This window comes from Podarcis melisellensis (assembly GCF_964234715.1).
Source record: "Podarcis melisellensis genome assembly, chromosome: 2".
In the NCBI taxonomy this organism is placed as follows: domain Eukaryota; kingdom Metazoa; phylum Chordata; class Lepidosauria; order Squamata; family Lacertidae; genus Podarcis; species Podarcis melisellensis.
The window spans coordinates 10,079,730-10,102,515 of record NC_138529.1 but is presented as its reverse complement, the minus strand read 5'-3'; the positions used below and the strand labels follow the sequence as shown (position 1 = coordinate 10,102,515).

Genomic DNA, 22,786 nt, shown 5'->3' with positions numbered 1-22,786 from the left:
TGATGTTATTTTGCGCTTCTGTGCATGCGCAAGCGGCGAAACCCAGAAGTAACCCTTTCCGGTACTTCCGAGTTGCCATGGGACGCAACCTGAAAGAACGTAACATGAAGCGGACATAACATGAGGTATGACTGTACAAACCCCAGTGTCTGCATGTAGCTTTGTTCCATGTGTCTAAGGGCTGCTGTTGCACTTTTACATACAGTGGTACCTTGGGTTAAGTACTTAATTCGTTCCGGAGGTCCGTTCTTAACCTGAAACTGTACTTAACCCGAAGCACCTCTTTAGCTAATGGGGCCTCCTGCTGCCACCGGAGCACGATTTCTGTTCTCATCCTGAAGCAAAGTTCTTAACCTGAAGCATTATTTCTGGGTTAGCGGAGTCTGTAACCTGAAGCATATGTAACCTGAAGCGTATGTAACCGGAGGTACCACTGTATATTAATGCACTTAATAAGGGTGGTTTCAAACGATGTTCATTCATAGTGGCTGTTTTAAATCCATGGAGGTGGAGATTGCCCCAGATAAGAAGAGATGTGCGTGTATTTTGGCAAATGGAAGAGTTTACATGCAGTCTAGTTTAGTACAGGTGCCAGCAGTATTAAAAACTCAGATATATAAGCTAGGCCCCAATGACTCATTTTAAACCTGGGTTACAGTCACCAAAGTTGCCATTTTGGGGCCAGACAACTCAAAAACTGTATTTTTCAAGATGACTTTTTAGTTCCTGCAATTCATTCTGATAGTGCAGATAAAATATAACTGGTAGAATTCTACGTGATGTGATGCTAGTGTGTGAAAACAGTCAAGGATGCCTAGGCATGCACCTCCAGATGGTAGGAGACTTCAGGCACCATCCCAGCATCTGGGGCATCTTGACTCGGTCGCAGGTGGCTGATAGCCTGGTGCAAAATGTGCCTGGCAAATTTTGAATGCTGGGTGCCAGTTGGCTGCTTGGTTTTTTAAAATCTCCCATACCTGCAGTCCAACTCCCCCTGCATTGTGCATGTTACAAAAGAAGAAGGAACAAAGATGGTGTTGAAATGGCAGATCCAAACAGCAACCTCTAGTGAAACAGTTCCCATTTTATTTTCAGCATTTGGAAGAGCTTGAATCACAAAGCTATAATTTACTCCAACTGTGGGTTCTGGGGTAGCTGCCACTGTTCAAAGGAGAGGGCCTGATAGCAAAATAATATATTCAGTCCAGTCCAGATTTCAACATGATGAACTTAAGCTGAAATGACCATTCCTGTTTGAAATCCCCACTCCACCCTCAGACAGAGGGCCACCTAACCTTATAAGCACCAGTAAAGCAGAAGAAAAAGTAGACCTGGTGCCTGAATAGAAGACCGCCAGGAGCCCCATGTCAGCTCTCTTGAGCTTTCTAAAAGGAAGAGTAGAATATAATAACATACATTTCCCTTTAACTCATTCATTCACATACTGCAGATATGGCACTAGATGAAATGGCACTAGATGACATTTGGTGTTGCCTCCTCCATTTGTGGCAGGCATGCAGTCCCAGTCATTACACAAAACACTAGATGAGACAGCTGCATGCTAAACTGGGGAAGGGGACTGAAAAAAAATAATACTTTGCTTTAGAGGTCTCCTTAAGTGTCATAACTAAAAGGGAGAGCTGCTAGCTGTTCACAGGGCGCCTTCTCCGGATACTCTCTTGCGAGTGATATGTTCTATTTGAGCTGTCTCAGAGGTATCCAACTCAATCTTATACTTGGCAAGAATCTTCAAGATGGGACGAAGCTTCAGCCACCACTGTGTTCTGGGGATACGGTGCCTGTTGGAGAGAGAGAGATCATGAGCGTTTCAGACCCACCTAAGAACAATCAGAAGAGCCTTGTTGGAGCAGTTCAAAGACCCATCATAGTCCAGCATCGGAAGCCCATGGAAAGCCCTGGAACACAATTGATTCCATGGCTCTGGCACAATCGTTCCCTTTGCAAAATGGCTCCGCCTTGGGGAGTCTTTAGCAACCACTTCTGCGTTATTATTTTTAGTGAGGTTATTGGACTTCTAACAGATATATTGTGGATTGCAGATTACCCTGACTGCAGAAGCCTCACTTACTTGAGTTTACAAGACAGAGGAGACACTTACTCAAAATCAGTCTGCTCTTTGAGTTCGGAGAGGGGCTGGAATACAAGGGCCCGTCTGCGCATGCCCAGGAGGCAAGCTGAATCAGGGCTGTTGGCAAAGATACGACCTGAAAAAAGAAATCGTGGGAAATGCCCATCAAATTCATTATCTGGAAAAATGAGGACTTGCAATTTTATTGCTTAATATTCTAAGATACCCTGGAAAGATTTTATTCTGAAATGCAGACTAAACATTAATAAATAGTTCAGCAAAGCAGTAATAATACTCTCAAGGAAATCTTCTGGAATTTAATATCTGGGTGTATTTATGCCTGTTCATGTGAAAGAGATTGGTGGCGAAAAGTCCACAATAAGTTATATAGTAAGTTACAAGTCAACTATTTGTCTACAGTTAAAATGCATAACCTTCCCTTATCCATGTCAGGAGAGATCTTAACATACTATGTCAAAATCCATGTTTGTGAGCAGATATGCAGTATAGCCAGAGTGTTCTGGGTGATGTTGTATTAGTTATCACTGCTGAATTTATTGTGTTTAAGTTTTTTTTAAAATACTGATGATTGTTTACTGTTTTATTTTGTTTGTATTTTTATCAATGCCACAGTGGGTGATAGCTAGCTGAAACCATGCTCAGAATAGATCAACTGAACTCAATAGGCCTAAGTTATTTAAGTTCATTCATTGCAGTAGGTCTTCTCTGAGTATGATGAACGTTGGCTATCACCCACTTATTGTGCTTTAAATAGCATTCATAAACCACCCTGAGAGCCTCTGTTGTTGAAGGGAATCTAAAGAGTTAATAAAGAAAATAAACTTGGCCCAGAATTGTCTCCATATACATTCTGAATGTATATCCAATGAATATACAAATGAATATTATATACAATACTATATACTCCATATACAATGAATACTAGGCAATAAATTCTTACAGTCCTAGAAGGCACCATCCCCCCCACCCAGTTGCTCTTATGTTAATATTAATTAGAAAATATGAATTAATTGGTTAATTATCAGGAAGGACTTTTGTGTATGTGAAGAAAGCATTAACTGGTAATATCTATACACACAGGTCCTGAAGGGTGACCACAGTGCGTTCCATGGGTCTGATGGGAGTTGGTGTCAAACAATATTTTCAGGGCTACTGGCTCCTCATTCCTTTAACAGCATCCGTGTTCCAACAGCGGCCGGCCAAATGCCTCTGTGATGTCCTCAAACAGGGCCTGAAGACCACAGCTCCCTCTCCCTTGCTGCCCATTCCATAACTGATATCACCATCCATTAAAATACAGTTTTAGCCAGTGGGTCTTCAAGATTGGCTTACAAAATCAATCAATCAAACAAAAAACTCGCCAGTAATGAAGCACAATACAGTGCATCAGGTGAACATTAAAAATGTAACTGAGACCAGAATCACTACCGTATTTCCCCCTCTATATGACGCACTTTCCCCCTCCTAAAAAGTAAGGGGAAATGTTTGTGTGTCTTATGGAGCGGATGCAGGCTGCGCAGCTATCCCAGAAGCCAGGAGAGCAAGAGGGATCGGTGCGCACCAATCCCTCTTGCTCTCCTGGCTTCAGGGATAGCCGCCCGAAGCCTCTTCAGGGCAACGGGAGGAACGCTCCCCCTATCCCAGAAGCCAGAACAGCAAGGATTGCTGCTTTCGCTGCGCAGCGATCCCTCTTGCTGTTCTGACTTCGCTTCGCTGGAGAGGCTCTGCGCAGCTTTCCCTCTCTGCGCAGTGCCCCTTCAGCGAAGCGGGAGGAGAAACGGAGCCCCTTCCATTTCTCCTCCAGCTTTGCTGGAGAGGTGTTGCGCAGAGAGGGAGAGAATTTTTTTTCTCTTGTTCTCCTCCTCTAAAACTAGGTGCGTCTTATGGTCAGGTGCGTCTTATGGAGCGAAAAATACGGTAATTCCCCAAAACAGGCAGCGCCAAAGGTGTGGGAATGCTGCATTCAAAATACTATGCAAAGGGTTAATGCTGTAGCATAGAATCTTGTGGTGTCATAAATATATATACCGAGGCAGTTTTTTCCAGTTTGTTCATTTATCACTGTACGTGGAGCTTTAGCTGTGAGAGCAGCAAGTGTGTTGTGTTATGCTGCTGCCCTCCTCAGAGCTAGTCTGTAAATATCAGTCAGTCTCAGATACGAATTCATGTAAATTTGTTTCAGTAAAGTAAGTATCAACTACCCCTCTGGTACATTCAATCTGGTACAAGAGCAAGTACAGCAAGTCAAAGCCATGTTATTTTTAAACTTTAAAAGCAAGTGTTGCGTGGTTTTTCTAAGGGAAAAAAAAGAGAGCTATTAAAAGGGCCGAACAGCCCGGGGCAACTTCTACACAACTCTGTAAAGTACAGTGGTACCTCAGGTTACAGACGCTTCAGGTTACAGACTCCGCTAACCCAGAAATGTTAAGAACTTTGCTTCAGGATGAGAACAGAAATCGCACAGCGGCAGCAGCGGGAGGCCCCATTAGCTAAAGTGGTGCTTCAGGTTAAGATTAGTTTCAGGTTAAGAATGGACCTCCAGAACGAATTAAGTTATTAACCCAAGGTACCACTGTATAGTTACAAAGACTCCCTCATAGTCAATGACATCAGATATTGATTTTAGTGTAGTGCCAAAAATTTTTAATCTTAATCTTAATCTTAAACTTTTTATGAATGGCTAATATCCGTCCTTGTGAGTTGTGAACTGTGTTATACTACTTGTGGTTTGTACGACTCCGCTGTGTTATTTGATTTGTTTTGTTGTGTTGTGTTTCATGATGGGCGTAAAGCCGAATAAACATTTGTTGTTGTTGTCCCTCATAGTCACCTGAAAACAGGAGTTTTAAGCAGGGCTGTAGATCAGTGGTTGTGTACCTGCTTCACATGAAAAATATCCCAGATTTAATCTCTGGTTGATCCCCGTTGGTAAGAAGAAGAAGAAGAAGAAGAGGAGTTTGGATTTGATATCCCGCCTTTCACTCCCTTTAAGGAGTCTCAAAGCAGCTAACATTCTCCTTTTCCCTTCCTCCCCCACAACAAACACTCTGTGGGGTGAGTGGGGCTGAGAGACTTCAGAGAAGTGTGACTGGCCCAAGGTCACCCAGCAGCTGCAGGTGGAGGAGCGGAGACACGAACCCGGTTCCCCAGATTACGAGACTACCGCTCTTAACCACTACACCACACTGGCTTTCTAAAACCATCTAAAACCCTAGAGAGCACAACCTATCAGTGACCCGTGGACAACACTGAGCTGGTTGATAGCATAAGTAGCCTATGCAGTTTTAGAGAGCGATGCCTCTTTCCAAATTCATTAATGGCATGATGCAACAGGGAGAAACATCTGGATTCTGTTCTCTCTTTTTCCTATCCCTCATTCTCCAGCAGCCATAGCTAACCACCTAGTGTAACAGGCTACCCAGTCAAAAGCATCCACATACCATGCCTGGAACACTCTTTAATCTTCCCGGACATCCACGCCACCGCTTTAGCACCCATTTTCGTTCCAAAGTTTCTGTCAAACGGAGTTGGTGAGCCGCCCTGTGATGAGTAAAGGGAAAGTCAGCTTGATTGATTGAGAATCACAGTGGCAGGAATAGCTTAAAAGGTAAAGGTAAAGGGACCCCTGACCATTAGGTCCAGTCGTGGCTGACTCGGGTTGTGGTGCTCATCTCGCTTTATTGGCCAAGGGAGCCAGCGTACAGCTTCCGGGTCATGTGGCCAGCATGACTAAGCAGCTTCTGGCGAACCAGAGCAGCGCACAGAAACGCCGTTTACCTTCCCGCCGGAGCGGTACCTGTTTATCTACTTGCACATTTTTTAAAATACTTTTTTATTCAAAACTAAAACAAAACATATTATCCAGAAACATATTATCCTTATTCCCCCCATTTTTCCTCCCTCCCCCCACAGAACCCACCCCCCACCCCCCGACTTCCCTCAGTTCCAGTCTTTGATTTCTCTAAAAATGCTGCTTTCTGCATGTTACATAGTTGTATAGATCCTCAAACTATTTAGCTGATTATTATCAATAAAAAGTTTGTGAATGTTTATTCAAAGCCAGCCAAGGAGTCCAGTTTGCTTTGTTGCATCTTCAAATACTTTGTAAAGGGTTCCCATTCATCTTTAAAGTCACAGTTATCCTTTTCCCGTAGCTTGTATGTCAGTTTTGCCAGTTCTGCATAGTCCAACAATTTTTCTTGCCATGATTCTTTAGTTGGGGTTTCTTCAGTCTTCCATCCTTGTGCTATTAAAACTCTCATGGCCGTTGTCACATACATGAAAATGTTTTCCAGCTTTTTTGGCAGATCTTTCCCTATCTAATTGCACTTTGACATGCTTTCAAACTGCTAGGTTGGCAGGAGCAGGGACCGAGCAACAGGAGCTCACCCCATTGCAGGGATTCGAACCGCCAACCTTCTGATCAGCAAGTCCTAGGCTCTGTGGTTTAAAAGCCTCCAAATGGAAGATCGATTGCAGCGGGAGTGGCTATGGGCCTTGCACAGCCTGGCAGAGGAAGTGACCCACCAACCGCTCCAGCTTTATCTTCCGATCTCAGCAGCCTGGTGCTCAGCACCTGAAACTGGGTGGTAAAATCTCTGTCCACACTGTGATCAGGACATAAATCCCTCTGTCTGCTCTTCACAGGTAAAGGGTAAGAGACAGCATTTCCCACTGCCCCAGTGCTGGAGAGAGGTCCTGGAAACTCTCCCTTTTATTATAGAATCATAGAGTTGGAAGGGACCCAAGGGTCATCTAGTCCAACCCCCTGCAATGCAGCTAAAGCATCCATGACAGATGGCCATCTTTCTATGAAGAGTAAAAAAAAAAAAAAGCATTTCTCCACCTCTGATGCTGGTAGAGAGGCCTTGTAAGAGCACTCGGAAGACAGAATTTGGTGGCAGTGTGTGTGTGTGTTGCGTCTGGGTGTTTTCCCTTTGGAACAAAACATAAGAGTGTGTGGGTCAACTGAAGGCCTCTAGATGGGACCAGTCCTTTGGGGCTATTTCTGTCCTCAGCCCGTGTTCAACCTCTCTGCATTTGTGGAACTAAAACTATTATTTGCTTGAGTAGCTGTAGCAGTATAGCCAGGCTCCAGACATACCTGCTGCATGTGTCCCAAGACATTCTTCCTGGTGTCAAAGACGCCTTTCCCTTCCTCAGAATACAAGTTGTATATGAACTCGGTGTTATAGTGCTCATTGCACTTTTCATTCCTAGAAAGAGAGAACACACCCAGCATGGATGAGGCAGGAAGACAGGTCTACACTGATTGAGAACTAGCTTTAAAAGAAAAGAGATGGAATGGTAGAACATAGCGCTAAGAGACGGGGGGAAAGCCTCGGGTGAGTTGAGCTCTCCTCAACTACTTTTGCCTGGCTGGAATGTGTCATTGTACTTTGATAATGCCTCTTGCTTGGCTGGCTGGGTGGAGGGACGCTGTGTGTGTGTGTGTGTGTGTGTGTGTAGAATTTTTCTGTATTTTGTATGAATGTAGACCCAGGATTCACATCCATTTCTCTGATTGGCGTGGGCCCTACAGCTTAACTGATTAAATATTTCCCTTGTTCTGCGGCCTGTTTATACTGGAAATGCATTATTGCTCCATAATAAACTGCTTCTGCCCACCATAATTTTATTCTGACCATAGCCTGCTTTCTCTTCTAGTATAAGTGAAAGTCAGTGTGGTCCTGGCAGTGATGGGAGACCCAGGTGCAAATTCCTTTACTTTGCCATGAAGTTCCACACCACTCTTGGGCAAATTTCTCTCAGCATAATGTACTTCAAAGGTTAAGTTGTGAGGGTAAAACAAAATGAGCCCTATTTACTCAGCCACTACATAGATGATGGGTGGGGTACAGGTATGATATATATATATAAAGCTCGCTTGGAGCAAAAAATGCATTTCCTCCCCCAAATCAGTCTTCTTTTTTGCAATGAGTGCCTGGAAAACATACTGGAAACTCTGGAACAACAATTGCTTCCTTATCTGAAAAGCTGCAGAACCAATGTTGTTTTAGAAGCCAGCTCAGAATAGAAAGTTATAAGCATACATGGTTAAAGCTTAAAAGAAGAAGAAAACTGCTTCCACCACTCCTACAATGGTATTGCCCATCTTCGCTCTTTTTAGCTAACGGAAACCACTTCTGAGCATCCAATCCCCAGCTGTTTGATGGCTAAGCCTAGTAAGATACCTCAATATGAGACCTCTCTTCACTGTGGTCTTCATTTTCTCAGTCAGATGCTCCACATTCATCTGTTTACCAAAGAGAGAATCATGGTTTCACTTTCCGTCTCTGAAACTACACGTGAGCACATCTCCCAGCTATCATAGCTTTTGCTGCCAAGTTCCAATCCCCATCATCATACAGTCAAGACTTATTTTCTATAAAGGAGTACAGTGGTACCTCAGGTTACATACGCTTCAGGTTACATACGCTTCAGGTTACAGACTCCGCTAACCCAGGAATAGTGCTTCAGGTTAAGAACTTTGCTTCGGGATGAGAACAGAAATTGTGCTCCAGCGGCGCGGCGCTGGAGGTGCGTCAGGTTAAGAACAGTTTCAGGTTAAGAATGGACCTCTGGAAGGAATTAAGTACTTAACCCGAGGTACCACTGTATTCCTGGAAAGACTTTCCTGTGCGAAGGTGGGATATGCAAACTTTGCACTAAAGCCTGTGACATCATGTTTTGGATTGTGAATATGAAAGGAGTAAGATTAACCCACTTAATAAAGTCAAACTGCAGGCCCAAAACTATTCACATTAGTGGCTTCACACGTTTGTCATCTGCACATACAGTTGCAAAGTGTTACACTGTGAGATGCCTGAGGTTCACTTTCCTCCTGAATGAGAACTATAGGTACGCATTTTCACTCTTGCCTCTGGAAACATTGGCTTGTAGAGTATGCAAGAGTAGGAATTGCCCGTTCTTAAAGAAGATTAGCCCCTATGTTTATGAATGAGTCATTGCCATCGGGGCAAGCCTAAAGAAGTGACTCATGCAGAGATACAACAGGCAGCCTTTTCTGTAGGCAGGCAATTCCGTTAATGAGTCTGAATTGGAAGTGATCGTAAGAGGCAATTCTGCTGTGCTCATCTCTTGAGAGTGATTGAACACCCCAGTCACATCCAAACAGCGACTAGACAGAATTACCTGCTTCCAGTTTAGGCAGGAACGCCTATGCAGGAACGTTCCTCTAATTTATTTTCATGGCACACAAGCAGTCCTCTCACAGCATACTGGTGTTGCCCCAGGGCACAGTTTTGGAATGACTATTCAGGTATTTACAGCAGAGGCTGCTAAGAGTGGAGAGAGGAACTCAATCTAGACTATGCTGCTCTCCCAGGAGCTTTCAAAAAGGAAACAACCCCCTCTGGCCTCTGCAAACGGTTCTCACTTCCAAGTCATGGATGGTGAAAGGATCCTCATAAATATAGGCTGCATCTGCTCCAGCAGCAAGTCCCGCCATGGTAGCCAGGTAGCCGCAATATCCTCCCATGGTCTCAATGATGAACACCCGCCTCTTGGTGCCAGCCGCAGACTGTTTGATACGGTCACAAGTCTAGGGAATTAAACAAACAAATGGCATCTTGCTCAGAAAGACAGAATGGGGCATGTTCGCTGTATAACTTTTTGGCAACTCTTATGTTTGCAAGTTAAAAGAAGATAAAAGGTAAAGGGACCCCTGACCGTTAGGTCCAGTCACAGATGACTCTGAGGTTACGCACTCATCTCGCTCTATAGGCTAAGGGAGCTGGTGTTTGTCCACAGACAGCTTCCAGGTCATGTGGCCAGCATGACTAAGCTGCTTCTGGAGAACCAGAGCAGCGCACGGAAACGCCGTTTACCTTCCCGCCGGGGCGGTACCTATTTATCTACTTGCACTTTGATATGCTTTTGAACTGCTAGGTGGGCAGGAGCTGGGACCAAACAACGGGAGCTCACCCCATCGCGGGGATTCGAACCGCCGACCTTCCGATCGGCAAGCCCTAGGCTCTGTGGTTTAGACCACAGCGCCACCGCATCCCTGAAATATATAGACATATAAATGTACAACAATTGTCTCGGACTCAGTCAGACATACTGCCTTCTCTCAACTGATAGCTGCTCTCCCAAGATTCCTTGGCAAAGAAGGGGTCTTCCCCATTACCCAATATCCTCTGAGCTGAACGTGGCAGGGTCCAACCTAGAACCTTTGGCAAGCCAAGCACACACTCTGCCAATGAGCTACGGCCCCTCCCCATTGCTTTTGAAGACATGACACTGCCAAATACCAAATTTATCCACTGGACCGTCTATTCTGGCTGGCAGCACCTATCCAGGGTTTTATCAGGTGGGCATGTCTCTTAATCAGAGATGCCGAAGGAATAACAACCAAATTCTGCATCACGAAAAGCTGATCTCAGCGGCCTATGAAAATCCTCCAAATTCGCACAGTGTATTTCTACTGATGGAGAGCCACTGCCAGCCAGTTTTGATAGTAGAAAACTAGATGGACCAATGATCTGACTCAGTTATAAGGCAGCTTCCTATGCTGTTGCATCACAAAACACAATGTTAGGTAGCTGCCACACCCCACCCTGTGGTATAAGACTGGCATGTATTGAAATTCATTGAGCTTGGAAGCCAATGAATGCCTTACTGATGTGATGGTGTTGAGGGCTGTGTCTGCACCAATGCTGAAGTCAGAGCCAGGAACGTTGTTGGAGACGGTGGCAGGAATAACACAGAGCGGGATGCAGAGCTCTTCGAACTTGGCTCGGCCTTCAATCAACTCCAGGCTGCCGGTGAAAGCCTACAGAAAGGGGAAAGAAGAAAGCCTCCATTATTAAGAGGAGGAAACTGTGGCCCTCCAGATGTTGTTGGACTCAAGGGTGTACGAAGTGGGGGGCGGAGGGGGCGGGCTGTCCCGTGTTGCCACTCGGGGGGGGGGTTGACAAGATGGCCCCTGCCTCCCCCCAGCTGTAGAGCGGCTGAGGGTACGCGCAGTCAGTATGGGCACCCCTCTCACAGGGCGACCATACAGGCTGCCACTCTCACACAGCGACCATATGGGCAGCTGCGCATGTGCAGTCTGTACGGGTTGCCGTGCATGTGCAGTCTGTACGGGATGTTGCTTGTGCAGCAGCCCGTACGGATGCCCGTATGGACAGTGTGCACAGTCCGTATGGGATGCTGTTCGTGTACAGTCCGTACAGACGTCACGCGTGCGCCACTGGGCGGTTCATCCTGCCCCGGGTGCTGGAGAGGGTTCCTCCGCCACTGGTTGGACTGTATCTCCCATCATCCCTGGCCAATGACCATGCTACCTGTGGCTAATGGGAGTTGGGAGTCCAGCAGCATCTGGGCAGTTCTCCATCCCAGCCATAACCTGACTATCTTAGGATTTGGTTGTTGGACAGAGAGTGCCTCTTCCAGCCCACTGTCAATGGTTGTCATGTTGTGCCTATAGGAATGTTCTGTGGAATGTGAAAACTGACATACTCATTCACCAGTCTGTTAATCCAATCAACAGTGCTTTACTTCTGTTATAGATCTTGTGCTTTAAAGAGCCTAAGGCGTACCAGAGACCTACCTCGAAGCCACCAATTATGATCAGCCCATGGATGTTAAAACTGGCGATGTTGTTGCTGATTTGCTCAAAGTACTTCTTAGGTAGAGTCCTGTCATTGTAGAAGAAGAATCAGCACGGTGTTTTTGTTTAATCTCTTATTCATTCGGATGGTTAACATCAAGCAAAAAATGCAGGTATTATAAAGCAGTAATTAAAATAATGAAATCCACGCCAACAACTAAAACATAATACAGTGGCTAATACAACTTTGACTAACGGGTCCCAATTCAGTTAAGGTTCCAAATGCCTGGCTGAGTAAATGCAATTCTTTTTATTTGTGCCTGAATGTTGTTGATGTGAGGGAAAAGCAAATGGGAGTTCCACAGATGAGGGCTGCCACTGACAAGGCCCTGCCTCTTGTCCCCACCATCACTACCATTGACAGGACTACCCCAGCCAGCATTGACAGGACTACCCCAAGCAACACAGTTGGAGCCTCCCTCCTCCCTGGCCGGCAGGGAGGGAGTGAGAGGAGGTGCTTCCTTTGAAACCCGGGAAATTTAAGGGACATCATCAATAAGGGACAGCAGCGGGACACGGCGCTGGGATAAGGAAGTTTCCCGCCAAATAAGGGACAGTTGACAGCTATGCACCTCTCCCCATCATAATACCTTTTGGTTCCAAGACTCGATCCACCTCTCCCAGTCCAGCCACCGACTCCTCCCCATCCAATTTCTTCAATCTGGAGAGGAAGGAAGGACGAAAGGGTTTCTTTAGCTCAAAGCAGCTCTTTCCTGAGCCCCTGCTAATTGTGGAACTCTCTTAGAAGAGAGTATTAGTCCCTCAGCTAAACAAAACAAATACCTTTCCTTCGGCTAGGCCTTCAAACCCGTCATGCACAGCCAGCATCCTATGGCCGTGGATCAATCCAATTCTAACAGTAGACCTCACGGCTGCATTCATGCCAGCTGCTGGTGCACCTACGTTCATCACTGCCAGGTTGTAGCCGCTCTGCAGAGAAAGAAAAGGATTGGGGATGAAGTCAGAGAGGGCTTTGGATGTACTTCAAAGTACACTCTGTTGGGGGATTCTGGGTTCCACTGAAGGAGCCGGTCACACAGACAGAAATGCATTCATAGAGCAGCATTGCTCCCATTACAAGGATGGTTTATTTATTTATTTATAAAATTTCTAATTATATATTTGTGTGTGTGTGTGTACTCCAATAATAATAATAATAAAATTTATTATTTATACGCTGCCCATCTGGCTGGGTTTCCCCAGCCACTCTGGGTGGCTTCCAACAAAATATTAAAAATACAATAAAACATCAAATTAAAAACTTCCCTAAACAGAGCTGCCTTCAGATGTCCTCTAAAAGTCAGATAGTTGTTTATTTTCTTGACATCTGATAGGAGGGTATTCTACAGGGCAGGTGCCACCACCGAGAAGGCCCTCTGCCTGGTTCCCTGCAACCTCACTTCTCGCAGGGAGGGAACCACCAGAAGACCCTCGGAGCTGGACCTCAGTGTCCAGGCTGAATGATGGGGGTGGAGACACTCCTTCAGGTATACTGGGCCAAGGCTGTTTAGGGCTTTAAAGGTCAGCACCAACACTTTGAATTGTGATCCTAAACCTACTGGGAGCCAATGTAGGTCTTTCAGGCACATGAGAATAAAATCAGCAGAAAAACACCAATAAACATATACAGACTGGTTAAAAAGAAGGATAGTTCATATTACAACTGTTAAGTTGGGGGTGAACATATCAGACGACACAGCGATTCTTCAAACAGCTCTTGTTTATTCACAGGCCAGAACAGAACTGAACTGAAGGGTTCAGTCAGCCTGCTTATATAGGGCTCCAGTACAACATAACTGTAACAATTTTCTAAAACTATCCAATCACTGAATGTCACTTTTGATGCCTTATTTGCATAACTATCTACAGTATCCTCCTGCTGGCCCAGGGTGAGAACTTCAGTACATAACAACAACGGCCTGTCTAAGCAGTTCTCAACAGGATATGCAGACCTGCCTATATCAAAACAAAGGAAGCTGCTTCATAGAAGGTCAGGTCTTCACGGTCTCAGACAGAGAAGGGTCTCTCCCATTGCCTCCTACATGAATCCTTTTATTTAGAGATGCCAGGGATAAAACATGGGACTTACACATACAAAGCATACCACTGAGCTATGCCTTCTCCCACTGTATTCCCCTTCCCCCCCCTTACCTTTGCAGAGGGCGGGCGAACATGGGCCAAAATCTTGTAAACATTCCAGTTGTTTTGGAAACTCCTGCAGGGTGAATCAAAATATTAGGAGCAAAGGAAGCAGCCTTCTAACCTAGGCTAGTTCAAGACTGTGTACACTGACTGGGATTGGCAGAAAATCCTTCCCAGCCCTTCCTGGAGATGCAAAGGGCTGAATCCAGGACCTTCTGCATGCCAACCAGATACTCTGTCACTGAGCTACGGCCACTTCCTAAGAATAAAAAATAAATTTCACAGAGGCCCCGGAAGGCCTTGTTCAAATTGTAGCTCCAACTTACCTTCCCCTAAGTTTAAGAGCTTCATCAAACCGTCCCTCATTCATCGCTGTTGTGACATCTTTAGTCTGTTGAAGGAAGACGATAGTGACAAATAATATATATTTTAAATAATAATATTTATTAATTTTTCCATTTTAACAATCCAATTAAACCCACCTTAAATACATTCCAAATGATAATGCAATCAAAGAGTCCAAATTTTATGCCAAATTATAAGTCTTTGCCCATAAGGTCCCAGGGGAGGTAACAATAATATAATATAATATAATATAATATAATATAATATAATATAATATAATATAATATAATATAATATAATATAATATAATATAATATAATATAATATAATATAATATAATATAATATAATATAATATAATATAATAATACAATACAATACAATACAATACAATACAATACAATACAATATAATATAATATACCGCTATGAAAACAACTATTTCAAATGGAACAGAAGAATATACATTCATCAAATGTGGTGGGGGTCCAGCAAAACAAAATACCTTAACTGTCAAAGGCTGGGATAAAGAGGTGCGTTTTCTTGTCCCACCCCCAGAAATGCACATGCCAGCAAACAATACTTACTACTTGGACACACTCCATGAGAGGAAGACGGACAGCTTGGTTACCAGAGAGGCTGACAACACATGCTGGAGTATCAGGAGTTCCCTCCAGTAGCGCCATGACAGCTTCCACTCCCATCCTGCTTCCCTGCAAGACGGAGAACAGAAAAATGATTTTTTAAAAAGGGTTTGGGTTTTTTTTGTATTTCTGCAAACACCTGAGCATGTCAATACTTAGGGCCCTCGTACTTACGGGACCGCCTCTCCTGGTATGCCCCGCAGAGGACCTTAAGGTCCATGAATAATCCTAGTTTAGAGGTCCTGGGCCCTAAGGAAGTTAGCTTATCCTCCACCAGGGCCAGGGCCTTCTCAGTGATGGCTCCGACCTGGTGGAATGCTCTGTCCCATGAGACCAGGGCCCTGCAGGATTTAACCTCCTTCCGTTGGGCCTGTAAGACAGAGCTATTCTGCCTGGCTTTCAATTTGAACCTGGCCTGATCTTTTGTTCCCCTTCCTCCCCTCCTCCTCCCCTCTTTATGAAGATTACCCGCTCTGGGATCCTACAGCTGGTTCTTCCCTGGTCTCCTCGCTGGTCCAAGTGGGACTAATTTAGCCAGCTAGCCCTGGTGATCATCTAATGTTTATTGGATGGATTTTCCCCCTAAATTTATTTTTGATTCTTGATTTTATTGTTATTTACGCTTTATACCATATTTTATGCTGTTTTTTTGTAGCATCAATTAAGTGTTTTAAATTCGTTGTTAGCCACTCTGAGCCCGGTTTCCTGAACCGGGAAGGGCAGGGTATAAATAAAAAATTATTATAGTACTTCCCTCTTGTTTTACAGCAGCCTAATTCTGGCTCCAATCTGGCCAACACTTGCCACCTGAGTTCATTATTAGAGGGAGTGATAAGTAATTTGTAATTATGTTATCGCTAATTACCTCCTGCTGTGTGAATGGTCACCGAGGGTTCTTATCATGTCAAACTTTGCCGAAAAATGCGACAGGCTGCATTTCGTGGCCTTTTGTCCCCACAGTTTACAACGTGACACAACGGGCTCTAGTCCAAGAAAGCTCATACCTCAACTAGTCTGTCACGAGACCTTTGCCCTTGTACAGAAGTGTAACATTCCCCACCGGCAGGCAATTAATTCCAGAGAAGTTAACAACCTAGAGACAGTGGGACTGCATCAAGCGTGGGGAACCTTGGGGCCACCGGCGTTGCTGAACTGCAACTCCCATCAGCCCCAGCAAGCAGGGCCAACGGCCAGGGATTATGGGAATTGTAGTCTGGCAACATCTGGAGGGCCAAAGGTTCCCCACACCTGGACTACATCTTTAGAAATGTCTCCTCCTGCCTCTCACTCCAATATGCAATACAGTGGCACCTCTGGTTACAAACTTAATTCATTCCGGAGGTCCGTTCTTAACCTGAAACTGTTCTTAACCTGAGGTACCACTTTAAGTAATGGGGCCTCCTGCTGCCGCCACGCTGCCGTCGTGCGATTTCTGTTCCCATCCTGGGGCAAAGTTCTTAACCTGAGGTAATATTTCTGGGTTAGCGGAGTCTGTAACCTGAAGCGTATGTAACCTGAAGCGTATGTAACCCGAGATACCACTGTACAGTGGTACCTCAGGTTAAGAACTTAATTCGTTCCGGAGGTCCGTTCTTAACCTGAAACTGATCTTAACCTGAAACACCACTTTAGCTAATGGAGCCTTTTGCTGCTGCCGCGACGCCAGAGCACAATTTCTGTTCCCATCCTGAAGCAAAATTCTTAACCTGAGGTACTATTTCTGGGTTAGTGGTGTCTGTAACCTGAAGAGTCTGCAACCTGAGGTACCACTGTATTGTTTACAGGCATGTCATCTATATTAGTGTTCCCCAACCTTGGGCCTCCAGCTGTTTTTGGACTACAACTCCCATCATCCCTCGCTAGCAAGACCAGTGGTCAAGGATGATGGGAATTGTAGTCCAAAAACAGCTGGAGGCCCAAGGTTGGGGAACACTGATATATGAAGCATCAGAAACAAAACTGCATTGCTTTTTACCAGGATGCGATCGAAGGCTGAGGGGGTCCCACCACGCTGCACATGTCCCAGGATGGTGACTCTCGTGTCATAGCCCAGGCGTTTCACAACCAGCTGCAGATGGAAGAGAGGTGCAAAAAAAATGACATTATCCCTTCAAAGTTAAGAATGTTCACTGGACAACAGAGGGAGAACCAGGGTTTTGTCACTCTTTGAGTCCTTTAATTGTACAAACCCGCCCTTTTTAACTGTGCAGGATAATAATAATAATCATAATTTATTATTTATACCCCACGCATCTGGCTGAGTCTCCCTAGCCACTCTGGGCGGCTCCCAATCAAATGTTAAAAACAGTACAGCATTAAATATTAAAAACTTCCCTAAACAGGGCTGCCTTCAGATGTCTTTTAAAGATAGAATAGCTGCTTATTTCCTTCACATCTGAAGGGAGGGTGTTCCAAAGAGTGGGCGCCACTACCGAGAAGGCCCTCTGAGTGGTTCCCTGTAACCTCACTTCTCCCAATGAGCGAACCACCAGAAGGACCTCGGCACTGGATCTCAGTGTCCGGGCTGAACGATGGGGGTGGAGACGCTCCTTCAGGTATACTGGACCGAGGCCATTTAGGGCCTTTAAAGGTCAGCACCAACACTCTGAATTGTGCTTGGAAACGTACTGGGAGCCAATGCAGATCTCTCAGGACTGGTGTTATGTGGTCTCGACGGCCACTCCCAGGCACCAGTCTAGCTGATGCATTCTGGATTAATTGCAGTTTCTGGGTCACCTTCAAAGGTAGCCCCACATAGAGTGCATTGCAGTAGTCCAAGCGGGAGATAACTAGAGCATGCACCACTCCGACAAGACAGTCATTCTGCCTCCCAGTGAGTATTTCAGCTCAATCTCAATGTTAGGGCAAAGGACATTGACACAGACACTCTGAGCAGAAACAGGATTGCATCACCCACACTTTTAATGTCTTCTGAGGTGATCGGCTTGCCGTGCTTGTCAATAGCTCCTTCAGCCACAATAATGATGTTCAGCCTTGAGCCTCGGGTTCTTGTCTGTGGAGAATAAAAGAGAGAGAGAGAGAGAGAGAGAGAGAGAGAGAGAGAGAGAGAGAGAGAGAGAGAGAGAGAGTTAAGTTGTGGGTAGACATAGACGACACAGCGATTCTTCCAAAGCATCACTTTATTTGTAAGCTGGAACAGAACTGAGCTGAGGAGCTCAATCAGCCTGCTTATATAGAGCTCCAGAACAATGTAACTGTTGCCATTTTCTAAAACTATCCAATCACTGAACGTCATTTTCGATCCTTCATTTGCATACAAACTATCCAATCACTGAACGTCACTTTCGATCCTTCATTTGCATAACTATCTACAGTATCCCCCTGCTGGTCCAAGGTGAGAACTTCAGTACATAACAGAGAGATCCACTTCAAACCATGTTCCAGGCCTGGTTTGGAGACAGAAACTGCCTTGGACAGCCAAGAAAGGCTGCCGGGAACCCAGCCTTGGTGATTCTCCTGGACCTCTCTACAGCTTTCAGCGCCATCAATCATGGTACTCTTCTCTGCTCAGTTGCTGCTGCCATATCCTTAATCAAGGCTGGAGACAGTTTTGTGCAGCATAGAGAGGGCCTGGCTGTGAAACTCAGGCTACCCTAGCTTTGTCTAGCTTCTCCAGCTCACCAGGCCCTTAAGGTGGCTTCGGACCTGTGAGGGTGTCCCATTGTTTTGGTGCAGATTTCTTTCACTGACTCCAAATACTTCAACAGATTTGCTTTTTTAAACATTCTCCAGCCAGTACAGTACACAGCATCAACATATTACAGCCCTGAGATACTGGGTCAAGATCTCAGTCTTTGGCCTCGGGAAGTGGTTACTTCCATACCTAAACAACAAGGAGTTTACCAGCTCATGGTTGAAAATTATGGTTAGAAAAGCCACTTCGACTGGTATGCCACCTTCTCTCCTGTACCATCTGGGTTATGATACTGCCCTTGAATCTCTGAGGCAAAGGATCTGGGACATATCACATAGTGATCTCCGATCTCAATCTCATGTTAGCTGTGGCCCATTAGCAATAGGAATTCACTATGGGTTTGAGTTTCAGACACCTGCAAATCTTAGAAATTTGTCTGTACCAACATATCGGTGTCTTTTCACCAAAGCCAAATTAAATGTATTCCCATCAGAAGTGTTAAACTGCAGACTGAGAGGTATTCCTTATCAAAATAGGATCTGTGTATGCTCTCAGAACATCGACTGCATGAGGCATATTTTATTGCATTGCAGACAATAGGATCAAGCTAGGGAACTATTGATTAAACCACTATTGGCAAATCAATCGGAAGCCAATATAAAAAATTAGAAATTACTTGAAAGAAACAAATAGGCCTAGGATTAAATTAAGTTATAATTAAATAAATGGGATTTATAATGTTAAGAAAAGTGAATAAGATGGACTATAATTGGAAATTGTTTTAGTTTAATAATGATATTGGAAAGCTGTTACTTTTAATTACAAGGAAACTCAGAGGGGGATTTGAGGAAGTCAACCAAGATGTTTAAAAGGTTGGATTTGTGAAGAATTAAGTTTGTTGTTATTGTTTATCTGTTTATTGTTCCCCCTTTCCCCCCTTCTTTTTTTCCTTTCTTCTTTTTCTGTTTTTGTGTATCATTTTGCTTTGTGGTTTGTGTTATCACTGTGGAAAATAGAATAAAAAAATTATTTTAAAAAAATCAATCGGAAGCCTACTATATCAAATATCTTCTGGACGACAAGTCCAATGATATCACTGTGGCCGTGGCAAAGTTTCTTTTAGTAGTCATACGAATCAAAGATCAACATACCCGTGACTAAACAAATAATGTTTCAGTCTCCCTTCCCTGGGGGGGTTGTCTGTATGAATCTGTATTTTATTTATAATCCATGTTATGGGTCATTGGACCGCAATAAAGATTATTATTATTACCTCAGTTAGCCTCCTGCACAAGTGATCCTCCCAGTCGTCCTCTGGTGGAGATTCTGGTATGAAAACCCAGTCTGCACCACTTGCCAAGGCTGTTACAAGGGCTAGGTAACTAGAGGAAGAGATAAAAGCCAAACAATGAGCCATTATTGATTTGGTGCAAGATTTAAACCTAGCAATAGTGCTTGAAAAATCCAAGCAGGGAAGGAGCTTTCCTAAAGGTTACTTAGGTCTGATTGGAGACTGATTCATATCATCCTCTCTCTGGGGAAAGTCAGACTGCAGAAATTTGATCTTTCTGAATTCCAGTACCAACGGGATCCACACTTCCTGGGCTAGTGTGTGGATCAGAATGTAATTATCCTTCAGATCGGCCCTCCAGATGTTCTGGACTACAATTCCCACAATAACTGACCACTGGTCCTCTTAGCTAGGGATCATGGGAGTTGTAGGCCAAAACATCTGGAGGGCCGAAGGTTGCCTATGTCCGCTTCAGATCATTCACTTCATTGTTTTTGGCACCGCCGTTTTTTTTTTTTAAATGATCAAAATGCATTTTAAAACATGACATTTGAGAGAAATGAGAATAGAAATTCCTACCCGCAGTGACGACCCATGACCTCCAGCACAAATGTCCTCTGGTGACTGCAAGGCAAAACAAATAATAAAGCATTGCGAGTATTTTTTTTTAAAGAAATGCTTTAAACATTCCAGAAAAGTTTTGAGTTGTGTATGTAGGGGAAAATTAGGGATAGTTTCAGCTTGTGCCGTTTGCTCATCATTCCACATCTTGGCACGAGATTTCTTACTGCGAATGTTTATCCTTTTTGGTTTGGTTTTGTTTTTCTTTTTAATACTACTATCTATACAGATTCTCACATACTTAGAAAGACAAGGGATTGCACAGGCTCTTCTCAGAAAAAAAGAGAGTCCCAGCTCACTTCAACTGTTACCAAGAAGGTCCTCAAAATACGACATTTTTCGCTCTATAAGACGCACCAGACCACAAGACGCACCTAGTTTTTGGAGGAGGAAAACAAGAAAAAAAATATTCTGAATCTCAGAAGCCTGGCTTCTGGGATAGCTGTGCTCCATAGGACGCACACACATTTCCCCTTACTTTTTAGGAGGGAAAAAGTGAGTCTTATAGAGCAAAAAATACGGTACAGTGGTACCCCGCAAGACGAACGCCTCGCGAGACGAAAAACTCGCAAAACGAAAGGTTTTTTCGTTTTCGAGTTGCCTCGCAAGACGAATTTCCCTATGGGCTTGCTTCGCAAAACGAAGCTTGCCCAGGGGACAGCGGGTCTTCTCTTTTGAAGCAAGGGGCGGCGGGGAGAAGCGATCTTCTCCCCGCAGCCCCAGGTCCGGGGACAGCGGGAAGCGCTTCCCGCTGACCCCGGACCTCTTTTGAAGCAAGGGGCTGCGGGGAGATCGCTTCTCCCCACCGCCCCTTGCTTCAAAAGAGGTCCGGGGACAGCGGGAATCGCTTCGCGCTGCCCCCGGACCTCTTTTGAAGCAAGGGTTTGCGGGGAAAAGCGATCTCCCCGCAGCCCCTTGCTTCAAAAGAGGTCCAGGGGCAGCGGGAAGCGCAGCGCTTCTTCCCCGCTGCCCCCGGACCTCTTTTGAAGCAAGGGGCTGCGGGGAGATCGCTTCTCCCGGTGCTCCGAAGCCGGGCGGGGGGGAGGGAACACCTGCCCCCACCGCCCGGCTTCGGAACGCTGCTCCGAAGCGGGGCGGGGGGGCGGGAACACCTGCCCCCACCGCCCGGCTTCGGAACGCTGCTCCGAAGCGGGGCGGGGGGCGGGAACACCTGCCCCCACCGCCCGGCTTCGGAACGCTGCTCCGAAGCGGGGCGGGGGGCGGGAACACCTGCCCCAGCCGCCCCGCTTCGGAACGCTGCTCCAAAGCGGGGCGGGGGGGGCGGGAACACCTGCCCCAGCCGCCCCGCTTCGGAACGCTGCTCCAAAGCGGGGCGGGGGGCGGGAACACCTGCCCCAGCCGCCCCGCTTCGGAACGCTGCTCCAAAGCGGGGCGGGAACACCTGCCCCAGCCGCCCCGCTTCGGAACGCTGCCCCGAAGCGGGGCGGGGGGGCGGGAACACCTGCCCCAGCCGCCCCGCTTCGGAACGCTGCTCCGAAGCGGGGCGGGGGGGCGGGAACCTCTCACCCCGCCGCCGGGCATCGGAACGAGGTCCTGGACCTCTTCTGAAGGCAGGCGGGGGCAAAAGTCTTTGCTCCCCCCGCCTGCCTTCCCGGGACAGCGGAGACTTCTCCGCTGCCCCGGGCGATCTTAAAATGCTGGCGGGAGCGAAGCGTTCGCTGCCGACCCCCAGCATTTTAAAATCGCCCCGGGACAGCAGGGGCTTTTAAAATGCTGGCCGTCGGCAGCAAAGCCCTCCTGTCCCCGGAGCTTGCGGGGCGGGAGGTGGGAAGAAGGGCTTTTCTTCCCACCGCCAGCCTTCAGAACAGCCTTCTGAAGGCTGGCAGTGGGAAGAAAAGCCCTTGTCCCCCCCCCCCCAGCCTTCAGAAGAGGTCGGGGGACAGACTGTCCCCGGACCTGGTCTGAAGGCGGTTTCCCTAGGAACGCATTAATTGATTTTCAATGCATTCCTATGGGAAACCGTGCATCGCAAGACGAAAAAACCGCAAGACGAAGAGACTTGCGGAACGAATTAATTTCGTCTTGCGAGGCACCACTGTACCTCATTAAAACATGTACAAGCAGTGGTGGAGCGTATGCTACTGCCACTCAGGTTGGGCACATGGGACACCCCCCCCCCAAGGAGGGTGGGACCAGGGCCGGATTTAGGTTTGATGAGGCCCTAAGCTACTGAATGTAATGGGTCACTTTATATGTCCAGCTATCCTTTGTCAACAACAAATTGTCGCTGTTTTTTGTGTTGAATATAGGCTATGTGGTAATTTATGGACCTAATAGGTATCTAAAGCAATTTGCACATAACAAATAGGAGCCTACACAACA

General features: G+C 45.9%; 1 protein-coding gene across 1 annotated transcript in view; it reads right to left on the bottom strand.

Moving 5' to 3' along the window:
* Positions 1-1,064: 1,064 nt before the first annotated feature.
* Positions 1,065-22,786, bottom strand: part of PFKM (phosphofructokinase, muscle) — a 38,233-nt gene continuing 16,511 nt past the window's right edge. The window contains exons 6-22 of the mRNA XM_081898609.1: positions 20,402-20,446; positions 19,805-19,913; positions 17,794-17,889; positions 16,852-16,944; positions 14,820-14,945; positions 14,216-14,280; positions 13,899-13,962; positions 12,531-12,677; positions 12,338-12,408; positions 11,688-11,775; positions 10,755-10,907; positions 9,510-9,674; positions 8,305-8,366; positions 7,215-7,326; positions 5,551-5,650; positions 2,120-2,225; positions 1,065-1,799 (exon numbers count right to left, since the gene is read on the bottom strand). Of these exons, the coding sequence (XP_081754735.1) occupies positions 1,652-1,799; positions 2,120-2,225; positions 5,551-5,650; positions 7,215-7,326; positions 8,305-8,366; positions 9,510-9,674; positions 10,755-10,907; positions 11,688-11,775; positions 12,338-12,408; positions 12,531-12,677; positions 13,899-13,962; positions 14,216-14,280; positions 14,820-14,945; positions 16,852-16,944; positions 17,794-17,889; positions 19,805-19,913; positions 20,402-20,446 (1,750 nt within the window). The 3' untranslated portion in view covers positions 1,065-1,651. The remainder of the gene's footprint in view (positions 1,800-2,119; positions 2,226-5,550; positions 5,651-7,214; positions 7,327-8,304; positions 8,367-9,509; positions 9,675-10,754; positions 10,908-11,687; positions 11,776-12,337; positions 12,409-12,530; positions 12,678-13,898; positions 13,963-14,215; positions 14,281-14,819; positions 14,946-16,851; positions 16,945-17,793; positions 17,890-19,804; positions 19,914-20,401; positions 20,447-22,786) is intronic.